This window comes from Syngnathus acus, chromosome 5 (assembly GCF_901709675.1).
Source record: "Syngnathus acus chromosome 5, fSynAcu1.2, whole genome shotgun sequence".
NCBI lineage: Eukaryota > Metazoa > Chordata > Actinopteri > Syngnathiformes > Syngnathidae > Syngnathus > Syngnathus acus.
Genome location: NC_051091.1, coordinates 5,217,373 through 5,241,460, shown reverse-complemented (window position 1 = coordinate 5,241,460; position 24,088 = coordinate 5,217,373). Strand labels below are relative to the sequence as shown.

Sequence of the window (24,088 nt, the reverse complement as noted above, 5' to 3'; positions counted from 1 at the left end):
GATATATAATACCAGCAGTGGGACTAGGCCAAGATACACATGGACAAAATCATTTAAGGTTTTAAGCAAGACTTAAGTGGCTTCATTAATTTTGAGCAGCACACACTTAGCTCAATGTCAAAGTGAAGCGACCTCACCTGTGTTTTTTCACGGGGTGGGTTATAGAGATGGAGGAAATGTCAGTTGTCACATCTTGAGTTGCAAACCTTGAATGTTGCCGTTTGCCATTTTGAGATTTTTTTAATTTCAAAGGCAAATGTAGTCTTGGGAGATACTTGCTCCCCAGTAATTAAAACGCTTTACTTCTGAATTGAATTTATTGTAGTAGTTACAGATGAGAGCAAACACTACAATTTATTTTGTACTACATAGGGACATTTTAGGAATGGCTTGGAATGTAACAGTTCGGGTGCTTTTCTTATGCTGACCTGAAAGTGACGCTGCAGCAGACATGAGCACAACACCTGCCAAAAGAACTCACTCGGTCACAACATTAAGTACACGCGCAATTCCAAAACAAAAATAATGTCTGTAATTTAATATGGTGATAATATGTGGCGTTGAACTGCTTGAAGAGGTTTTTTCTTCCCTTGGTTGAATAAGGTCTCCTAAATATAAGAAACAGGATCTGTACTCGATTGTAATTCTACAACCGTCTGAAAATGTTAGCACTAAATTACTTCCACTTATAACCAGAATTATTTGCAGCACTCAATTATTTCAGTGCAAAAATATTTAGTATTTTCTTCTATTACAGTCTTGATTATAATTGCTATTATAATGCCTATAATCACAAATAATTGTTTGAAAGAATAACATTTGAGAGAACACCTCCAAACTCAAGGGAGCACATTATGTGGAGAAAGTGCAATTATTGAGACACAAGAAAAAATAAAATAAAATTAAGATATGACTCATATGCTCTCTGCTGATTCAGCCAACATTTCATCTTAAAACAATTAAGTGAAATCCATTCCAGAGGAGCTGGATCCTTCTGTCCAATATTCATGATGAAAATGTTAAATAAAAGTAAACATTTGCATCAGAGCTTATGTGTTAGTAGCAGCCAAAATGGGAAAAAAAACTATTGCTACTAACACAACTAATAACGTAGAACCCAGAATTTGAAGGACAGCAGATGACCATTTCCCACAACGGCCAGATCAGCACCATCGTAAGCACGCTGTCACTTCCGTTTCCTTAATATCCTATTTTTCACACATTTACACACAGTGACACCAAAGTGCGGAGCAGACATGAAGTAAAACATGTTGACGTGACCTTCACAAAAAGTAACCTTCAGTCCGAGTCATCCTATGACTTAATCCAGTTTGCATGGTGAGTATATTAGACGCTGTAATACATCATAAATGTTCCGAAGGACAAAGGGTGATGAATAAAGTCCACAATGGAGGTAGAAGCGCACTTCTCCTTGCGTGACTGCATACTTGACACGGTGATGAAACTTGACATCTGCCTGCAAAACTTTGACCAATCACCGCTGGCACCATCATGATGGGCCCTTCTGTTGAGTGCTACTCGGTCCTTCTTCGGTGGACAGATGATATTTGTGGCGCTCTGTCAAGTGTCAAGCAGACGTGCGCTGCAAACTCCCAGCGGATGCTTTAGCCCCACAGCTGGGAGTCGCTTTGTAGGGAAAAAAAAGGAGTGGCGGGACTTGATAAAAGATTCACTATTACCACCACAGAGGAGGACCAAAGGCCAGACAAAAAAAGTCCAAAAAGTGCATTTGTTCCTTCATTGCCCTGTGGTGCTCTGTGGCTCCTAGGATTCACGTTCAATCCTGTGAGCTGGAGAAAAAAAAAAAAAAAAGTATTGTTTAACTATGAGAGCAAAACCACCAAGTGGCATATTCTCTCACTGTGATATGACTTGGATTGCTAAAGTCTGATAAAACGTCAGAGCAGTGTGACACAAAAGTGTTCTTATCACGTCAATTCACTAAGCCAGCCTTTCCCAACCTTCATTGAGCCAAGGCACATATTTGACATTTGAAAAATCCCACAGCGCCACCCAACAAAAACAGCGCATAAAATATGATATCCGCTGAAATAAGGATGATGCCACCTCTACTTGCAATTTTTTCTTACGGCTAAATGCAGGCATGTTAAGATGAACACAAAATTATTATTCGGTTTTAGGAATAGCAACAGGTGGATGCAGAGATTTAATTGTGTCTTCTGCCCCCTAGTGGAGGAGCACCTAATTGTTCTGCCTGCCCGGATGGCTGGCTAGATGAAGCCAAACGAAATGCTCGGAAGCTGCGGTCAACTCACATTGCTTGGGTATCCGCAACGCTTCGTTGTCTGCGGAGATGACCTGGTGCATGACTCCTCGGAACTGGTAGAGCAATTTGAGGGCCTTCTCTTCTCCCACGCAGGGATCGTAGAAGCCCGGCAAGCCCGCCTGCGCCGAGGGAAGCACTTCATTTGCATTGCATCGAAAAGGCAGAAAATCCAAAATGCACACGCGCACCTTGGAAGTCTCTGTGAGGATGAGTTTGGAGTCCTTGACCAGGCATTGCAACGGCATGGTCACATCAATGACTTTGGCTTTCTCCTGCTTCTGGCTGGTGTCGGACACAAACTTTCCATACCAGGCATTCAGGATGATCAGCCCTACAACAGTTCAAAGTGTCATTTGCTTTTGTGCCTCTAGATGTATTCATCTTGAAGAGCATCTGAAGGACAAACCCATTGAGCAAGTGTCTCCTCAAATAACCATGTGCAACCTCTACATAAACGTGACAGCAAATTAATTAGCACACTGAGGTCGGCGTTGTGATTTATGGCAAAGTGCTCCGACGCAGATTTACACATTTAACCTCTGTAGACGCTGCGGCATGCAGATTGGCTTCACAGCACGGGATGATGGAAGTTTTGAGTCCTGGAGCTACAGTGTACATCATGTGGCTGACAGCCGCCGTGACAAATGCGTCTGATTTACACCTTGGGAGTCCTATTAAGTTTGGAACTTGTCTACAAACTCAAAGTGGTCATTTTCACACGCTGCGTTTTACCCATCTTGGATTCTTCTGCCTCTATAATCCTCCTCACAGACTCCTGCATCAGCAGAACCTGAAAAAGGAGAAGGTGCAGAAGTTTAGTCCCCAGCAGCGGTGATCAATGATTTCATGTGAAAAGTTGAACAAGACTCACAGCGGACTCAGCCTCCTGCTTCTTCTTGGCAATGTCTGTGGCTGAGCTCTTCCTCTGCAGCTCCAACTCTCTGAGAAGCACAGGAACATAATACTAAGTAGGTCTGACCGCGGAGGCTCGATAGTGCCCCCCCCCCCCCCTCAACCCTGTCACAATATTGTCAGCAAATGAGGCAATAACAATGCCAAATAGAGATTGCGAAAAACGGAGCAACTTAAGTGGTAAGGCAGCCGATTAAAATGCAGAGACTGCTGTCACGGCTCCGTCAAGGAAAACTGAAAAACTCTCTGAATCCCAAATTCGGGGTGCCATCACACCACAGTTAGTAAGTCGAGTAAACAAGTTAATTGGCGTGACGGTGGAGTGGCTCTCCTGCAATGATGCGCAATCTCGGTGTAATGCTATCCGTCTCGTAAGAAGCATTCGACTCGAGATTTTGCGTCACTATTATATATTTGAAGGCGAATTGGAAATAAAATGTGTTCATCCACTATCTTGAAGCTGCCGCTCTGATGCAAAAAAAAAAACTTCAGTAACGGCGGAGGTTCAAATTCTAATTTGGCTCGCTTTTGCATGTGGGGAGTGTCGAGGATATGGTTGCGATATTTCTGTGAGCTACTTGTGGCTGTTTTTGTATTTTTATTTCTTGTGTCCAATTGTGGAATACAGTAGCGTGAATGAGCATTCATCACTTCAAAAAGAGATATGATTCATGCAAGGTCATGCAAAAAGGATTTTTCAAAATGATTATTATTTACATTCTTAGGATTTACTTGTAATCTTTTACACTGCCCTACTGCAGTAGCTATGAATTTGAAAGACAACATCTCTTGATATAAAAAGCAAAATAAGTGAACACTCCGGCAAACTGAATAAAACATGTACTGACTCTTCCTTCTGCGCTCGCGTGTAGGGGATGATGACAAATTTGTGGACGGCCATGTAGAGCAGCAGCGGCCCCACCGTAGCATAGAACACAGCACTGGGCAGCAGCTGGTCCGTCAAGTGGACTGGAAACAGATACGTCTGACTGGCACGCGCCAACCTGCAAGAAAGCACCCATGACGTCATCCCACATGGCCTACATTATACAAGAAGGATCCGTCAAACGCTGGGCCGGTCACTACTTGATCTTCAGCGTGACTCCCTGAGGGACGCCGACACTGACGGTTGCTGACAGAACACTGTGGCGACTGATCTTCCTCTCTGCTCCGTATTCCAGCACCGTTCCGAACCAGCCTGTCCTGGAGAAGGAAAGACGCAGACGTCAATGCGGCCACTACTGACGATAGCAACGTGGGCGGAGGCTGAACTACTCCCAGCCCTAATCATATATGATCAAACATTACACACGATTAACATTTGCAGTAGAGCAAATATTTGATCATCAATCATTTGAGCAAACGGTTGGGGTGGTGAAATGTCCGATTCTTTCTTTGAATAAAAAGATGTTTGATCGCGAAATACGTGCAATTATTTAATCTCCCTTTGATACTGACACAGAGTGTTAGATTGTTAAAATATTCAAGAATCCTGATTTCTGATCAGTCCAGCTGCTAAATTAAATTAGTTGGACAGTCACGATCAAGACTTGAAATGACATTGTGAAAGTGATTAGATTCTTTTATGAATTAGATGATTATATTAATTGGAGTATTTTTTTTTTTCCAAGAACTTGTAATTGATTGCCTGGAGGGCTTTTGCCATAGCCAAGGCAAGCATGCATGATGTGCTTCTTCATTCATGTCATCAACAATCAATTCCACATAATCAATAAATATTTTTCAACTCAACTACTAGACCACATGCCACTTACTTGACCGAACCTTTGACTTTGGTCTGGTCCTCGTCTTGGAACTTGTACTGGTAGCTCATCATGAGGTAGGAGTGCAGAACACCAAGCTAGGGAGACCATTTCAATATTACATCTTAATGGGATACACAAACAAACTGCTCCAAAAAACAATAGAAAAGGGAGGGCTAATAATCCTCAGTCTGGATTCACGTTTTAAAGCGCCTTCTAATTTTATGATGTAATAACATGAACACCTTTCCGGTGCAGTTCCTCTCCGTCTCCGTAATGATGAATGAAGCCATTAAATAAACAAGTGCATCTCAATAAATTTGAATATTGTGGGAAGCTTAATTAATTACAGTAATTCAATTCACAAAGTAAATTACTTTTCTTTTTTTATTAGTAATTTAGTTAGTTGCGGCCGGTAGAGTTTATTTCCTGAATGTTACAAGGACAGAGAAATGTCGGGATCACCTGTACAGCTAGAGTGAAGTGACTGCTCTTGGTGTCGCGCACCACGCTCGTGGTCATGGCGCTGGTGGGCCCCCAGCGCCACTGCAGATAACCCATCGTGTTTTGATCCAGGTGGCGTGCTGTCATCAAAGAACAGCTGGGGCGTAAGCCACGGGGGGAAAACTGCAAGCCGCACTGCGCTGTCAAGAACCTGTGCAGAGGATGGCAGAGAGCAGATAGATCAGGAAAATAAATAGATCAGAGGAATAAATAGATCATAGAGAATAACAGGAGGTTAAACACTCGGGTCATACCATCGCTGTGTGACATTACGAAACACCTTCAGTCCAATAAGAGGTCCTAATATGTCTCCTGCCCCAAACTCCACCTGCATGGATATGGGATTGCAAAAGGGAGACAAAAATAATTAGGATCGCAAGCAGCAATGATTATATTGAAGCCTCAAAACGATCATCAAAATTTGACGCCATGCTCCGCCCGCATAAAATGGCGTCGGAAAAGAGCTATGCAATTAAGAGTCCATCTGTCGAGGATAGTGATTCCCAACCATCAACGGTGATGAGGCAAATTAGGCAATTTCACTTTTGTTCCCATTTCATTTTCAAAGAATTTTGCACGATAAAAATGTTTTTTTCAATCTAGCTATTTCAACAAGTCTTGCCATCATAGAACGAAAAACAACAGACGTACATAAATAATGTTAGCGAACAGATTTTTGGAGTGGGTGTTTTGAGGACTCCTACCCGATAGACTCGCTTGCAAAAAATAAAACATCAGGCATGATGAATTGGCCAAAAAGACAATTCATTTGTTGGACCAATAATAACGCTGATTCCAAGGAAGGCTTTTGCACACCTGATGCTCAACCAGAACAATCGTGCGCACTTAATTAAGATTCATTTCTCCATTATGGCTGCACGATTGCAGTATTCCTCACCCTTTATTGATCTAAGGCTCGCATTTTACATGAGTGAAATCTCACAGCACACACTAAACAAAAATATCACAAAAATTGTGAAGACCAAAATAAAGATGGCTCACCTCTCCCCAGCCTTTAGCAGATGTAAGCCTCCGAACAGTCATGTTGATGTTGCCCCCTCCGTTGCCATTGTGTGTCGAGAGCGAGCCAGAGAGCACTGCTGTGTCAGAGTTCGTCAAAGGGGCCTAAAGAAAACCGATAAAACGCAAGTGTCTAAATTGTGCCGTGTGATTTTTGCATTCTATTTTGTTTTACCTCAATGGACTGTGAGATGTGCATCTTGTTGATCTCGAGGTGAGGAAAACCTCCCCCTGGCGTCTCCTCAAAGTCCTCATCGTAACGGTCAAAGAGGTCGGTCGCATCCACACCCACGCTGATGGTGCCCTATTGATGAATAAATAACTGTTTGATCGAAGGAATGCGGGATGTACAAAAAAATTTCCAAACAGAACATCATTATCTTAGTTTCGGGTTTGTGTTTGAAAGGCATATGACGAACAGAACCTTGGGGTTTGTTCTTTGCTGCAGCTTCCTCTCTTCTCTTTCTCGTTGAAGACGTTCATACTCCTCACGAATTTCTGCCGGTGTTCGTTTCCGTTCCACCACCTGGACAAGCATATCATCGTATTGAGGATAAAGACATAAAAAAATTGGCGGGAATACAAAACTTACCTCCCAACCCTCTACTTCCAAACCTTTCTTCCCAAAGAGGTCATAAATCGATCGAGCGTGAGGATCACTTAGCACTTAGGGGACAGAGGGAAGCAACTTGGTGTGAAATACAGAAAAACACTTTTAAAAGGTAGACGGAGAGACCGACAGCTAGATAGCAGGCAAATCAAATAATGTTTCATTACGTGTGCTTACCTTCAAAGGCTTGGTGTACCTGGTTGAAAAGCTGTTCAGCCTGTATTTTCAGCTCAGGGTCACGATGTTTGTCAGGATGGTAGAGCATGCATAGCCTCCGATACGATGCTTTCAGCTCCTCCAGAGTCGCCTGTGATCACAAGGAAACAAACAAGACCGAACTCAAAGTACATTAAATCGAAAAAACATTCTCGGATACAAACAAACACAAAATCAACCATCGTTTTAACTTTGGGGATTTAGGAATCCAGGACAATAAAGCTGAGAGACTAAACATACAAAATATTGCAGGAAGAAAAAACGGGGAATACTATAACGATACTGGCTTGGTACTGGCACTATAGGGGGCGCTGTAGCCCACTTTGACTCGTTGGTGCACTACTTTTTTTCTGTTTTCAGAAAACAGTAAACGAGTTTGCAGGTGCAACTGCTAGAATGGTAAATTAACTGGATCACCAGGTATGCAAGCTTTATTTAGTACATTTATAATATTTGAACCGTTTAGTCGGATTTAATGGGTTTTACTAATTGGGGTGTATAGCACAGCGAAGCAATAGCTCAGTGTTCGAATATCAGCTGCAACCTCGCTGTGTGAAGTTTGCATGTTCACTCCAGCCTTGCTTCTCTCGGGATACTCCAGCTTCGTTCCAAAAATATGCATGACATTTGTGCACCAACTAGTAGCATGCAGTTGTCAACGTGTGCCTCACTAGTAACATCCTACTTACTAGCAAGTGCGTTTAATTGTCTTACTACGAATGCATAGGGTTTAAGACTGACATCAAGATGATCGAATAAATGCTAAAAATAAGGTTCATTGATGTCTTTGCAGCATCACCCCGGTCTTAACCTCTTACATCCTTGCTAGCTGGACGACGCTCCAAGCGCTTCCTCGTGAAGCGACCGAAGCACAACGATCACAGTGACGGACCCTAAAAAACTCAAGGTCGGTGTAAGACATCAACATGCATACCTCTTTCCGCACGTTGAGTAGCGAGTAGTAATCCTGGTTATTGAACTCGACATCATCGTCTAAGGACGCAGCCATGTTGAAGCTCACTGTAAGTTCCGCCCACACCTCGAGTGAAACGAAAGCTCATTGGCCGACACAATCTGGAGCGCAAACTGTTTTTGGCGTCCTCTGCAGGCAATGTGAGGAAACACTACCGTCGTCAACCTCATTACTACCTCATTACTTTTAACGACTTTACTTCACATTTCAAAGTTGAAGAACAAATAAAACGTGAAAATTATATAGCAGAGATACCAAATGTAGGCATACTCACCGTACTAAAGAAGTGGTACAATGGAATCCTTCCATCTGTCCCTCAATCCATGGGTCCATCCATTTTCTAGTGTTTTTCCTATTCAGGGTAGCAGGGAGCTGGAGCCTATTCCAGTTGACTCTCGGCGAAAGGCGTAATTCAAAATGTCATGATTTAATCAAAATCAAATCATTGCAAATAGGCCTACTAAAAAATAAACGATTATTATGAGTGATTTTTCCGAGTACATAATCGTTATTATTATCCAATTACCATATATAAGCAATATATTAATGCGGCTGCTCCGTGTCTTTGGCTAGTCAATTTTTAAGAAGGTCCTTGCTCAACTTGTCAGTGTCATATCGCGTAAGCCATTGATGGGATGTATTTATTCATGTAATGCTCTAGGGTCTTCTCCGTTTTTATTAGCGCACTGAATCCTTTAAAACTGCGCAGATTCAGTTCTACAAGATTAAAGAGAAAGTAATTTCATTGGAATCCTTTTGAATCTCTGCCATGACTAACTGATTATGTGTGACACAATGATTATACTTTCATAAAGACAAAATAAATGTCATATAAGGTGTCATTTAACAATTCATGAATGTGTCGCCAGCACTAATTAGTTTCTGTGCGTTAACGTGTAATAGTAGTGTTAATGTCAGTGTCATATTTCTGCTTGAATTATGTACTGTATAATCATAGATCCACGTGGCTCTCTGTTTCTCAAGGTTAAGGTGAATGGAAACTTCTGCCTATGATCTGGAGCGAAATTGTCGATGCCAAACTCAAGACAGAAACACAGTGGCAGCAGAGCTGTCCATTGTTTGCTTTTATTTATGTACACGGGGTAATTCTGTTTTTTAAGACAAGCGTTTGAGTATTCTTACCGCGTTAGACTATTTTTAAAGAAGCCAATGAAAGTCGTGTGGTCTTTAGAAACTTTGTACCGATCAATCTCCTGCTGCTTTTTATCACGTTTCCAGCTGGCGGATGCTCCTCCAATGCGCATGCGCGCGGCCTGTGCGGGCGCGTGTGGAGCTGTCCTTTCAGCACCAATGACAGCGGCCGCCTGCCCACGCGCATCTGCAAACTCTTTCCTCTCTCGTGGCTTTCAACCCCGTTTTATCACTGCTCTTTGAAACGGCGAGAAAGCGACTGCAGCTTCTGTGCGCGAGACAAAACGATGAAGCAGCGCTCGAGGAGGATGAGGAGGCTGTCAAGGTTGTCCTAGAATACAGACGTGGTGAAGTGACGTTATAGGGGTGGCAGGGGAAGCGAGGGGCGCGCGCGTGAACGTCAGTGGGCGGGGCCTGCGGGAAGCGCTCCCATCGCGGATCCCCGCTGTCGATCACCACTCGAGCCAATCATACGACCGAACGCGGCAGGTTCGCCCGCCCACCGCCGCCGAGTAAACTTCTCGGTCCCGCCCCCTCCTTGAGCTGTCCTCTCCGAGTGTGCACGCGCGTGCGCCCCCCCACCCCCCTCGCCTCTCCCCACCCCGCTCCTACCACCACCACTAGGTCGAGTCGAAGAGGAGGAGGAGGAAGAGGAGGAGGAGGAGGAGGGATGAGGCGCGCGGCGGAGGGGAAATGGCTGCCGAAAACAAGCCGGAAGGTAAGACAGAAATATCGGTTTTAATTTGAGGTGGCACCGTGTCGCTATATTAAGCCTTCAGACGAGGCGATGACGGGACGCAGGGGGACCGACGAGGGAAGAGATAAGAGCCGGGCTTTCCCCTTTCTTGCTGTCCGTCCCAAAAACACGGAGGCAGGCTGGCTTGGTGCTGAAGCAGCGACAGCATAAATAACCGAGACAGAGTTACTGTGTGCTGTCGGTGGTGCTAGGATGCAGTCGAGCCGAGTGCTTTCGAAGCGATTTAACGCGGAAAAGGATGAGGAGAGGATGAGAGTGGTTCACGCTGAAGGAATTCAGATGCTGCGCGCGTGCGTGTGTTTATGTGTCTCTGCTTAAAGTATAATAGACCGCTGCATTTCAAATTCCTGACACATACAACACTCAAGAGCTCTCAGTGTTCCATGTCGTGTCTGTGTGCGTGCATGTGCGCGCGTGTGTGGAGTGGGCGTGCGTGTGCGCGTGTATTTGTGCGTGTGTGTGTGCGTGTGTTTATGTTTATAGCCATGTGTGGTTCTGGTAGCTTCACATGACTATTTGGTTGCATTTAGGTGGAGGCGAGAGAGAGAGAGAGAGAGAAATAGAGAGAGGGAGGTTTATGCGTAGTAAAGTATTTGTGCCAGTTTCAAGCAGTACTATTTGTTTCAAATTTTACTCCCCCTATTGAACTCTTGAGGTCATTATCACTCACAGCCACCATTTAATCCAGGCTGGTATGCATTCGCTCATGCATTATTTAAAAGGCGGCAACGATATCGCTATCTCGTCTCGTGGATTCATTAATTTATGTTTTATTCAGTGTGTTTCGTTTGATTTGTTTATGTACACCCCCCTCCCGCCACCACCCATGTCAATGTGTTCAATGATTGCTTTCGTTCAAAGCCAACAAACATGCCACGCATGAGAAACACACCTCAGATTACAGGGCAAAAGGATATTCATAGCTAAGTGTTGACTGGATTATTATTCAACTATTAATTGGACAGGGTTGATAAGTGACAGAGTCTCTCCACTAGGGAGCGATACTGGCAGGTATGTCTCCAAGGGAGGGGAACAATTTTTAGCAACATACATGCAGTGTCATATATTTGTAAAGGCCCTTTTGTGCCACGGAGCACTTAAAACCTTTTTCCCATCCTCAAATGCACACGTGCAAGCGAGCGTGCAGCGAGTAGCCAAAGGCAGGAGGAAGGTCGCGGGTTGAGAGTCCCATTGCGTGAAAATACTTGAACTGAAAGATGAGGCAGAAGGCCCATGGGCAGTTCAGTAGGCAGTGTACCACATAAATATGAAACCATCCCCCTGTCCTTATTGTAGCTTCACACACACACACACCCTCACACCGCACGAGGAAGCCTTTTGTCCACTGCCCCTCAGTGTTACATACAGGGAGGATGTTACAATTTACGAGCCCCAGCCAAGCTGAATGAAAGCCAAATGAATCACGGCAGCGAGGGCAGGAGACAGCCGTCCACTCTGCCCATCCCGTGGCAGATGTGCGCGGCGCCGATCCGCAGAGCTCACTCGTGGGCATGCGAACGGCATCCACCATGTAGCTCGGAAGACCCTCTCCCCGTTGGACTAGTTTGTATCATAGCAACAGTGGTCAGGGAAACAGAAATGATGAGGGTGAGGAGAAACTAAAGCAGGGTACAAGTTAGTCACACACGCACCCGCGCGCGCGCACACACAGATAGCGTTTCGACTGTGGCTAATCGATCGGAGGGTACAATTGATGCTCAGAAAATGGATCCGCCCACATTCATATCAGTTGGAGTTGGATTTGTAGGCTTAAGAGGAGGAAGAATGGGTAGAGGAGGAACAAATGCCAAGAGCTTCTTCTAAATATGTCTTTGTCTTTTTCTCTTTTTGCAGGACTGAAGAAGATTAGAAATCCAGAGCGAATGGTCAGGATTGCAGTTGGTTACACGGGACACACCCCTCCCAAGAGTGATGACACCGACGCCAACAGTAAGAGACACACAAACAAACGTGTGTGTGTGTGTGTTTTTGTGTTCATTTAAGTGCCGTGCTCACGTTTGTGTATAGCACAGGCAGGCTAACTCTGGGCGCAAGTATAAAAGCTTTCTGGCAGAATGATGTGATGCAGGAACTGAGGTCTCGCTCTGTAACACATCTCACACACACACGCACGCACGCACACACACGCCAAACATACACTCTGTCTCCATGTTTCACTGCTGAGACATCATGATAATTCAGCACTGTAACACATCATGTTTATTCATGCATGCCAGTACCGTATTAGCGCTCACACACACAGACACACACACACACACATTAAAGTGCGCACTCCCATAGAAAGTCACTGTAAAGGCAAGGCTCATTTCAGCTATTAGTAGTTTATTGTCAAACCTAATCTGTACACATGGCATTATGTATCTGTAATCCTCAACGGGCCTGCTTCAAGTCAGCACTGAGGCATGCTGAGTAGTCTCGGGTCGCTGCATGCTTGAGAACGTGTGTGACAGCGGGGCTACATGCGCAGTGATCATTTTGATTAGTTATTGATAAAAGGTGACATTGGACATTTGGGCACATGCGCATTATCAGTGGTGGGCAGACTTGAGGAAGCTGAACAGATGTAAGGACAAGCAGTCAGACATGGTTGGGTTATTGATGGCTATCAAACACACACACACACACACACACACACACACACACACACACACACACACACACACACACACACATTCACACACACACACACACGCCTACGCATGCTGCTGAGACACGAATAGGAATAGGATAGAACGGGGGTGGGGAACAATTCTTCTACCAGGGGTCATTTGATATTCATTGTTTGGAAGAAAAAAATCTAACAAAAATTTATTGTTGCATGTTATGGCTTCCAATTCCTTTGAGTTTTGTTGTTTTGTTTGTTTTTTGCTCACTGGCCATAGTTTCTTTACCGCTGAAACGGAATATGAGTTGGCTATTTAATATGAAAGCAGCATGGTGGATTAGTGGTTCGTGCAAATGCCCCATAGCTCTGAGGTTGGCAGTTTGAATCTGGTTTCCAGTTATTCCGTGTGGAATTTGCATGTACTCCAGTTTCTTCCCACATTTCAACAACATGCATGTTAGATGAACCAAAGAGTCTAAATCAGGGATGGGCATCTTAAATGAGGGCACTACTTTTCTTCAGTACTACTGGGGGGCACAAAGGACCATGCATCTTGTATGTGTTTGTGTGTGTATGTGTTTGGGGGCGGGACGTAAAAACAAAGTGTCCGAAGATGCTGATAAACCTCCATTATGCATTATTTTCAATGAAAAATGAAGGTTCTCTCCCTCACCCCCCAAAAAAATGCACACAAAACAAATTTTCATTTGAAGAATATTGACCAAATATATCTCTTAACTGGTCGTATGCGAGTATTCGGGGGCCACTGTAGTGGTGGAAATATGTCTAAATTTCCCGAACAAAACAAAACATTTTGTCCTTTGAATTAATCGAGTGCCCACTCAGAGTGTGCGTGTGTGCCACTCGCGGCCCATGAGCCGCCATTTGCCCATCCCTTCTCTAAATTGTCTTTGTCAATGTGAGTGCGAGTGGTCGTCTGTCTCTTACGCATTGCGATTGTCCGGCGACCGATCCAAGGCGTACCTCGGCTCTCAGGCTCCAGCTCACCTGCAGCCCTAATGAGGATAAGCGCTTGAGCAAACGGATGGCTGGTTGGCTCTTCATCGGGAGTCGAGGCTTGCTATCCCTGTCTCCTATCTGTTCCGTAGTCCCAGTTGGAGGATTACCGGAGGAAAAGTTTATCAGCAGAATGATAAAATTAGCATGCACGCCCAGCTCTCCACTCCCCCCTCTTCCCCTCATCTTCCCCTTTCTCTCTTCCCTGCATCCATCCTTCCCCCTACACCCTAACTCATCCCATGCAGCGTCCCCCCCCGCCTTTCTTCTCTCTGCCCTCCTGCCCTCCCTCCCATCCCTCTAGCTGCTGCGCAATGAGCCTTTCTTTCTCTATGTCACATTAATTTTATCCCGAAAAGAGAGACAGAGTGTGTGTGTGCGCGTGTGTGTGTTCAGGATGGGGTGCGGGGGTGGAGGGGGGGGGGGGGAGTGGGGCATAAAAATTTCCCCTGACGCATCCTAATATCAGAGGGGGGAAGCGTTAAGAGTTGCGTTTGGAGCATCTCTCTTTACTGAGGAGAGTTTTGTAATTAACTGACAGCCTTCTCACAAGGGCATTGGCTTGTTTCTGCGTTAAATATGGAGATGGCAGTTTTATGAGGTAAAATATTCATTAGTCGCAGGCCTGCCTTGTGTGTGATTTTGGTGTAAATCACAGCATTTGATCAGCTGCTGGAGCAATGTTTCACTTTGGTCAACACTTTTTGGCAAGCATGTGACTTAATACGCCATTAGCTCCTCTTTTAGCATCCTAGAGTGGTCCTTTTTTTTGACTCGCGTGTTGGACTAAAATAACACGATTAAATTATTAATGTCCTTTATATTATACTGCATGTAAAGTCCAACGCCAAGCGTTCCGTGATGCTCGTTGACTTCCAGATTGTCAAAACTAATTTCCCATAGGAAATAATGTAAAGTGAATTAATTTGTTCTAGGCTCAAACTGTCACGATGATGACATATTTATGATTTTACAGGCAATTTTTAACTAACAGTTGAACATAAGCGTCATCCAAGTATGTCGAGCGCTGTAAACACAGCCGGATGAAATTAAAATGAACTAAAACTGCTTACCCTTGGAAGACACCTGACAGATATAATAGACGGTCTTCACAGTCTGTTCAAATGGTTTTTTTTTTGCAGTATAATAGAAACTGGACCAACATGACTCATTTCAGAATCTTTTCCACAATTAATCATCAGTCAACTTTTACAACCCAAATGAATTACTGTTTATCTTTTCGAAAACGGGAAGTAAAAATAGACAATTACAATAATGGAGTTGCACATTTGTGCTCTTTGTCATGTAACTCATAATTAACCAGCCACATTTAAGACAAAAAAATGAAATGGCACACGCCTGCTACCATTTCAAGTGCAACTGTTTTAGTAGGCTTTTCATGCAGAAGCTTTGTGCTAACACTGACTGCTATTTTGAACTGTTCATAATTCCGTTCACCAGTGCCAACAGAAACAAAATAGCTTAAAAGCTAAAAGCCGTGCTTCAACGTAGCTAGGATGTTCTTTTGGTGATAAGTTGTGTTCACTCCACCTTTTTTTCAATTGAGCTGTTCAAGCTGTAGGTGAAATTATTAGTATGAAATAGATTGAAATTATTTGTCTTCGTCCCATCTTTGATATCACAAAAACCTGGTGTTCGAACAGGGGTGTGTAGACTTTTTATATCCACTATATGAATGGAGAGGGATCAGTTGGTTGCAGAACAATACTGTCACCTAGTGGCACTTAATAAGTGGTATTAACAGATATGAAATGAATTGTGTTGCTAAAAATTTACTGCACAGCCAGTTTTGTTTTTGGTTAAACCCCCCCGGAAACATTCTGTGGTGGAATGACGAAAAAGAAAACGCAAAACACAGTCACAGGATTTGCTGACGTCTTGCGTGATGTAACATGATGACGGTTTGAACTTGACGGTATTTTTCCGGAACATTTTGGTTGCTCTCCAAACAACACGATATTTCTATAATTAGAAGCCCGGCCATAGCGTCCTGGGACAGATCATTTCCCTGGATAGCCAAAAACTTCAGAGAACTAAAGTTTTTTATTTTATTTTTTATTTTTTTTGCCACATGTCCCATCGTAGTGCAGCTCCACTGAGGATCATTTGGAACAGATGGAAGACGATTACCCACAGTAGCCAGACAGAATATTTTGAAACGGGGATGCATTGTGTGAAATAACACAACTCTTCAGGGGGTTAAAGCTCATCTGTAGTGTTGGGAAGAAAGCGGCATCAGGAGGGCGGGTTAATATGGCGATCGTGTCCATGAAGGTGTGCTTTGAAAGGGATTTCAGCACCAAGGTCAGCGGTGGGTGGGGGGGGGGGGACACAAAAAGGCTCTGGGACAAATACTGTGATGTGTGTGCCTTGATTGGCAAGCACTGTGTGTGTTTGCATGTGTGCTCGCGTGGGTGTGTTTGTGTGCAGAATGGCTTTGTTTGATGTGGTGGTTCTGGTACATTTCAAAGGCGAGGCTCTGATGAGAATTCTTCAGAACAGCAGGGGGAGGGGAGTGTGGGGGGGCGGCGGAGGTTATAGCCAGGAGAGGTGGGGTTTAAACGCTGATTGGCATTCATGGCAGAGAGGCTGGAGCGCTGCTAAAAAAGAAATTAGGCTTTAACTAAGCTGCACCATTCAGCTGTTTAACTAAGCTGCGGCACCGTTCGGCTGTTTGAAATTCTGTCTTCTCAGGCCTTCTATTAATAAATGCATAATTGATTAGGGGCAGCATACGTGCTTGAACACACTTCCTCCCAACACCAATACACATACAAGACAAGACCTCCCTCCTGTCCAGGAGCAGCACTGCTCTTCCTGCGCATCTTTGCGATGCTCCACCTCTTGTCCTTGCCAAATTGTGGCCGTGTAAATATTTTGCTCCCCTGCTAAATTTCTTTTTTTTTGCCCTACCCTCCCCTGGCGTCTTCCGCCTTGACCCCCCCTCGCTCTTCTTCTGTCGTTCTCTCATCTGCCCTCAGGTAGAGTACATAATTCTTATCTTCCCAGGGGAGTCATGAATGGACGCCCTCCACTCAAATGCTTATCAATAACCTTTGAGTGCAACGCTGTCTTTGATTCCGAGCGCCATATCTGTTGGGCGCACGCTCGCAAATGGACACGGATACACTTGCGCATACACAGGGGCTCTATCTTAGAGAGGACATTTTGAACCGGCCAAGTGATATTTTTGCGATGCACCGAGGGATTTTTTTTTTTTCCATCGTCTTCTCAGTATTTCATTGCGCCTCTGTTTTGACAACCTGCCCTTTGCAGTGGTGGTTTTGGTGTCACCATCTACTATGATTAGTGGTTGCGCGCTTATAGATCTCCCAAAAAGGGCAACAAATAACTTATATTGATATTTTTGCACGTCACCTCACAGCGAGAATTTTCTGGCTTTGACGTTGCTCTGGCTTCCTCCCACAGTCCTTCATGACCCATCCCCGAAAAACAATCACAGTAGATGGATGGGTGGCGATACAGTAAAGTTTTCCAAGATTTTTACACTTTAATAAAAATCTTCACCACTATCAATATTTGATGTATTAGTAACTGTCAGCAGATGCCATAAACAACGCCTGAAACAATTGTTAGCTTCTCTGCAGTTATGAGGGCGGACAAGACTTTTTGCGTTAGATTACCTAACAATGCGTGTAACCGTTACGCTTCCACGGTTCTCTAAATTTTTGTCCTGTTGAGTTTATAGCAGCAGGTTGTTTTAAAGTGGAAATAAAACGTGGCTCCTGTAAAAAACGTTTTTGTAATGTTAAATAAAAATAGACTGAGATAAAGCACCTATGGGTTTTATTACTGTGTTCAGTCTTCTTTGAAAATGAGTCTCTCCGCATAGAACAGCTTGACTAGGCAATATTTGCCCAAATGTGCTTGAAAGTGGTTTGATGGCGAGGGCCTCTCCCGTACACGGCCTCCGGCCCCAATTTTTTCAATTGGATTTAGGTCACCTAGTGTCTTTGGAGGTTTATTTACGGGATTTGCACATCACTCTCATCATAATCATCATTGTCGTCATCTTCACCAAATGTAACCGATTTTCTTTCACTTGATGAGTGTAATTTGCTCTCGAGCTCCTTTAGAAGACGATCACAAGTCTCCTCTCATGACCCAAAACACACTGTAGAGCAGCGCCACTATAAAAGAGAGTGAGAGACACACTTGCAATTGTACGTGATTGTTTCCAACCAAATGAACTCATAATGTATGATAATGGAGCGCTCTACAACCAAATCTGTATCGGTGTGGGCCTCGGATTTTATGTGTGCGGTGCCATTTAGAGTCCAAAGTGAAATATTCTGCCACTCCCTTATGTGCATTTCATGCTTTGACTCGATGCCGCGCCTATAAAATTAGCAGCCCCACCATACAATTCGATACATCATAACAAGCATCAGCCAGCCCCTAAATGAAAATTAAAATGGTGGACATTCTAGTGTGCACTGCAATGTGCGTGTGTTCTCCTCCTAATAAGGTAAAAAAAAAAAGATCCCCCTCAGACGTATTTTTTCTCATTGATTTTAGCTAACTTTTTGTAATTTGTTTTTCTCATTATTAAAAAAAAACATTGCAGTATTATAATGGATTAAGCCGTTTTAGCACAATCAGCTTCTTATGTCCTTCAGATGGTTTGAACAAACAATTGTACCAAATCACTTGCTTAAAATCGTTTAACGCTATTAAAGCAACTATCGACTGTTATTTGAATGCAACCTAGCACTCTTTCTAACAGTGATCTGTCATTTATTTATTTTTCTTGAATGGATCAAAAGATAATTTGCTTTAAATTGCTTACAAGGATGTCTGCTTATTATGGATTTTTGTTGTCCTTTTTAAATAAAAGCCCAGAGAACTGCATGCATAAGGGGATGGATTGGCGCCTTTTATTATTAGGTTACTTAATTTGAAGTACTGAACAAGGTAAGGCATAATGACAAAAAATGGAAATACTGACAAAACCGCTTTCAAATCCATAAAAAAAAGTCTACTTATAAAGAAAGAGGGATGGATGGAAGGATGGACAGATGCACGGACAGACGGATGGATGGATGGATGGAGGTTGACGTGCAATATGCAGCTGTCTGAGAAACATGTCGGCATCAATAAACAAAAATGAGATGCCTTGAATAAAAAACAACCAGTGGATCGAAGTCTTTGAGAACCCGTTTGGATTCACCTCCCTCCAGACATCTAAAAAATTTGTCTTCTTTTGTAATTCTTAGTAATCCATTGCGTTATCTTGACCCTGCTCTCCCCTCGTTGCAGGTGAGCCCGGCCAGTTGAAAATCTACCTTCCTAAGAAGCTACTTGAGTGTCTGCCGAAATGTTCCTCTCTGCCCAAAGAGCGCCATCGTTGGAACACTAACGAGGTGAGAATGTGACACACTGGTGAGGGAAATATGCGTGACAGTGAGATGAACTCACTGTTTTGGCTGGTGACTCATTTCTGGCTGAAGTCACCACGAGGGCTGCATGAAGAGGGGGTAAACAAACATGAGGGTCGTTTGTCATTATATAAACCTAAAACTGTGACACGAGGGAAGAAAATAAACACACAAACTCAAGCTCAGCACTAAAATGCCATTGATTTTGTCATACAATGTAGCTTTGTAACCCCAAAAGGGTTGACGGGGACTGTACAAAGAACACAAAGGCTTTTGAGACCGACTTTTAATTCCACTTGTGCGGTACCTGCTCAGCTTGCCACGGCTCTACTTACTGTTTACATTTTTCCATTGACAAAAGCAGGTACTATTTCGAGAAATACAAATTGGCACACACTTGGTTTTTATCAGTGTTGTCCAGTTGTATGTGAAGAATAACTTTTGAGCATATACAATATGCAATACATATTAATTCAATTTTTTTATCATATTATCATATATTATTTACGTCGTTTTTTTTTTTTTTAGTCTGACCAATACAGGTTACTGATTAATCGGCAGATTCATTTTAAAAATATATAATTCATGAAATCATTTTTTTTTTCTACTGCCAACGTATTTTAATGGCCGTCAATTATACACAGATTTTTATATACATATTTTTGTTCCCTCTTTCCCGCAATCATCTGCGACCAGAATGGAATTGAATTTCGCCTTAGCCAGACTGTCACTGTGTCAGACGTTATACTCCACAGTCTCCACTTTGCTGCAGCGGCCAGCTCTCTGGCTGCTCTTAGCCTCCGCTTGACTTATTTTGGTCTCCTCAGCTACATGCCGTGAAGTAAACACAGAATACGCTCATTCTCCCTCGTTTACGGTAGCGTGTCTCGTTCTGACACCAACCGCCCCAAACCGAGACGAGGAGAGCCGAGCCAAGCTTTGTTGTGCCAATTTTCATCCATGGCGTTTTCATCCCGCAAATGGAATGAACCATGGGTCAGAAGAAAAAAAAAAGACGTTATCTCAACATTGTTACTAGGCAACCATAGACGCCGTTAAACGCATGCTATTTTAGGCTCTTTTTTGCCTTGTGTGTAAACGGTGGCTTAGATACTGTGTGTAACGTAGCCGACAAAACAAAAGGAAAAGACTGAACAATGAAAATCTCTGTGTGATGAGTAAACAACAAAAACAGTGACCAAGCACCTTGAGGATTTGATCATCGTGTGTTATTTTTTTCTCACCTCATTAGTCAGCTCCAAATGTGTGAATTCTTAGTAGAGTAAATAGGACAGAGCTCCCGCAGATTTTTATACAGTGAAGGATGCCGATGAAGTTTCAGCCCACATAGTGAACTAGATTTCAGGGTTTCCCCATTAAGAAAAATAAATAAATCATACCTACATTATCTAAAGCAACCCTTCTTTAATATTACACAACCAAGACGTTGGGCTGCTAAATTGCTATGCTGGATTTGATTTTTTTAGACTCTGTATTGATTCCCCCCCTCACCCCAATTACAAGACATGGGGTGATTTTATAGCAGATGCCAAACTTTTTTTTTGCTTCGTGTCCTTTAAACAACTTTAACTGGAATGACTGTGGCGCCTCTCAGATGCTAATTCCGGTTCTCATTATGCATCCATGGATTCTATCAGCATCTGAAATTTACACCAGGGGGCAATAATATATACTCGACTCAATATACACAAATATCAAGAACGCCTACAGAGCCATTTCCCTACCCCACATGGGCAACCCTGACCACCTATACTGTTCTCCTAATAACAAAGTTTTGTTTCAAGTTTTGCTCTTCTAATAAGTGCCGTATGCTTTTTCCAGCCTCTTGTCATCTTAAACACAAAATGGCCAATAATTTGCATCGCATTTTGCGACAGTATAGAGATCTTAGCGAAGGAAAGTGGAAATGGATCTCATGTAATCACCACCAGCGTCTTGTGTATTCACTGCATCGCTCGACACTGGTGGTTTGCGACATCCATGGCGATGCGGTTGGCCTCTGTCGGGACAATTTCTCTATGTGCAGGCTGAGCACTCCATTATGGATGAGTGTTTGTGTGTTTGTGTTATTGATTACCAAGTCCGGCATTATTATGCAATGCAAAGCTGATTTAGCTTGTGGTTTTTCTCTGAGGAAAGTCATTACATTTCTCATGCAATCTATCTCAATGAAGGTCATACTGTGAGTTAAGCAACAACACCGAATGGGCTCACGTGAATAGGTCGTGCGTGCGTGTGTGTGTGTGCGTGTGTGTGTGTGTGAGTAACCACATGAGCACGACTGGTAAGGTTAAAGCAGCGCCAAGCAGAGCACCCTCTCCCATGTATACCCAACTCAAAATCGAGTCCCCTCCATTAGAGGCTGACATTTTTCGGATTACTCGTGGGACTGAAGCCAATTACAAAATTCATCATGTGACTGGGCCACGTCAGGAGAAATGTCAGCGGGATGCAGGTGGGGAATCATAACAATCAGGGCAGTTTTTATTTACTAAATACACTAAACACTTTGAGATTTGATTCGAATTTCTAATTGACATTTGATTTTTTTCTGCTCTGCTAACGGGTTGCAAGCAGCCACCGGGGCAGAGTGTGACGTAATTGGATTGATGACACATGGTGCCGTGCCAACATGATGGCCATATGGTGGGAATAAAAAGCTGCGCTGCACAACACAAAGTAATCGGAGACAAGACCGGTGATAACATCACATCGAAACAATTGCGTCGCCTGAAGGGGGAGGAAATATTCTGTCATGGGATTGGAATGAGACAGGTGTATTTTTGAGGAAGCCGCTTGTGTACAGCAGAGAATTTACACTCCTGCGTCATCGTCTTTTCTATCAACAGCTCTCATTGCCTCTCCTTCCGCTCTCTCTCTCTCTTTCTCTGCTGAGGAGGCACAGGCTCAGTTCAGGGGGAGGTTCGGCGTTCCTCAGTGAATTCCTTCAAAGCTCCTCTTCCATGCAGGCAAAGTTTGCAGCATATTTAAAGACACCATTGTGCTTCTTGTGCTTTCATTGGGCTAGCGAGCCGCGTGTGCTCGGGTTGCTCCTGTCCTGATCCGTGTGTACTGCTCTGCATGCTTCAACGTGTGTTTGCCTCACCTGCGCGCAGCTCCGGATGATTGAGCCGGATTATCTTGTTGCTCCTGCAACAAAAACAGATTTTCTTCGCCGTTCCTGTTGACATTAAGCGTTTTGTGCCACATATGGAAATCAGGACTGAAAATAACATCTGCATCATCTACAACATTCAGTGCTCCAGTATAGTCTAAGTGTTAAATTGTAAGAGTGCCACTAAAAATATCCAACCAATCATAGCCAATAAAAAAATCTGAATCTTTAACAAAATAATGGCCTTTTTATTCCCACCAAATATACTGAAATATGTTTTTTTCTACATTAAAATGAATATACACGAAAAAGACAAGAAAGACACAAAAATGCATCTCGCGTATTATTCAGGGAGTTCACGCTTCGATTTTGTACCAGTGCCTTTTTTCACCACCCATTCTTTTAGCAGCAAACTTGGAATCTGCCATTTCTTGTGCCGCCTAGCTTCAATGTGTCAACTTGTGCAAAAACAAAACTGAAATATAAAAATTGCCCTTGTAGCAGTGAACTCTGAGTGACCCGGTCCCATTGTGTGTGGTAGAGATATTCTCCTCATTGCTAGTTCAGGTAAGTGGGCTTGTCACCACATCAGTGTCGGCCAGAACACCACTTGAGGCCAGACTTAGAGGAAAGATGGTAATATATTCACTGAGGCGGTGAATGTGTGGCTTTCCCTGCTTTACTTGGAAGGATACAATTGCTCTTTTTCTGCATGTGTGTGTGGGTGTGTGTCTCTTTTGTGTATCATTGGCATGGAGAGAAAAGTCCAGGCAAACACATAGTAAAGCTCGTAAACACAGCAGGCCAGTAGGCCTGTGCTCTAAATTATGAACCTGACTTTGAATGATTGTTTGTCTCTCTGTGCACTGTGATTGATCGGCAAGCAGTTGCTCAAAGTCGGCAATTGTAGGCTTCAGGTCGCCCGCAGTGTGAACCAAAGGAGAAAGCGCATTATTAAAAATGAATGGATGGATTCTGCAGGTATACCTAATGCCGTGTCCGTGAGTCTTGACCGAGCCAAACAACAATTTATTCTGAGCAGATGCTGCTCATGAGGATTAGTGATGTGCTGTATCATAAAAATGATCCCCATTACGAACGCGGCGTATGTATGCCGATGCAGCGTAGGACATCATTTGTATGGTATGTCATCACCCACTGTTTTAGTGAAGATCTACATGCTTTTTATTAATGACTCCACAAAGAAGTGCAATATGATTTCCCTCGTTACCGTGCGCACACGCGTGTGTGGAGAAAGAGATTACCATTCGGATCTCATGTCTCCGATAGAGCTGCGCCAGTCATGCAATCACCAGATATGTCCTTATTCTCACCTTTTCCTTGGTATGCGTACGCTTCACAAAGTGTGTGTGTGCGGCATCTGTGTGTGTGTGTGGCGCATTTGTTTCTTTGCTCGTGTGCGCGATGCCATATGATCCTCTGATCTCTGTTTTGTCACGCATGGCTCCCCCTGACACCTTGGCCTCCCACAAGCACTGAGCTGAAACCCCCGTTCATTTTTACTCCGTCCACTCCTCCTTCTGCTCTCTGTCCTTTGCCTCTCCTTCTTCCCTTGCCTCGCTCCCTCTCTCTCTCTCTCTCTTTTGTGTATCTACTGGTGTGTGAAATTATTCTGGGATGGAGGGATGGATTCCTCCCCAAAGGGCTGAGTGG

General features: G+C 43.7%; 2 protein-coding genes across 4 annotated transcripts in view; one reads left to right on the top strand and one right to left on the bottom strand.

Annotated features, from left to right (window-relative positions):
- Positions 1-298: 298 nt before the first annotated feature.
- Positions 299-8,416, bottom strand: LOC119123563 (dnaJ homolog subfamily C member 11-like). Of its 3 annotated transcripts, XM_037252755.1 has the most exons (16): positions 8,268-8,412; positions 7,295-7,424; positions 7,100-7,173; positions 6,932-7,033; positions 6,683-6,811; positions 6,490-6,612; positions 5,742-5,815; positions 5,449-5,638; positions 4,996-5,081; positions 4,307-4,423; positions 4,069-4,224; positions 3,180-3,249; positions 3,041-3,098; positions 2,497-2,639; positions 2,298-2,427; positions 299-1,811 (listed from the first exon to the last, which is right to left on the bottom strand). In XM_037252755.1, exons 1-16 carry the CDS (start codon positions 8,340-8,342, stop codon positions 1,786-1,788), a joined length of 1,683 nt encoding a protein of 560 aa, XP_037108650.1. In that variant the 5' UTR covers positions 8,343-8,412; the 3' UTR covers positions 299-1,785. The 3 variants fall into 3 exon arrangements, 1 of the variants encoding a protein (XP_037108650.1); XR_005098104.1 differs by lacking the exons at positions 299-1,811; positions 2,298-2,427 and adding an exon at positions 2,715-2,754 and having other exon boundaries at positions 2,510-2,639; positions 2,846-3,098; positions 8,268-8,416; XR_005098103.1 differs by lacking the exons at positions 299-1,811; positions 2,298-2,427 and having other exon boundaries at positions 2,510-2,639; positions 2,715-3,098; positions 8,268-8,416.
- A 1,654-nt stretch (positions 8,417-10,070) lies between these two features.
- Positions 10,071-24,088, top strand: part of LOC119123561 (calmodulin-binding transcription activator 1-like) — a 50,309-nt gene continuing 36,291 nt past the window's right edge. The window contains exons 1-3 of the mRNA XM_037252754.1: positions 10,071-10,176; positions 12,070-12,165; positions 19,160-19,263. Coding sequence (XP_037108649.1) covers positions 10,152-10,176; positions 12,070-12,165; positions 19,160-19,263 — 225 coding nt within the window. The 5' untranslated portion in view covers positions 10,071-10,151. The remainder of the gene's footprint in view (positions 10,177-12,069; positions 12,166-19,159; positions 19,264-24,088) is intronic.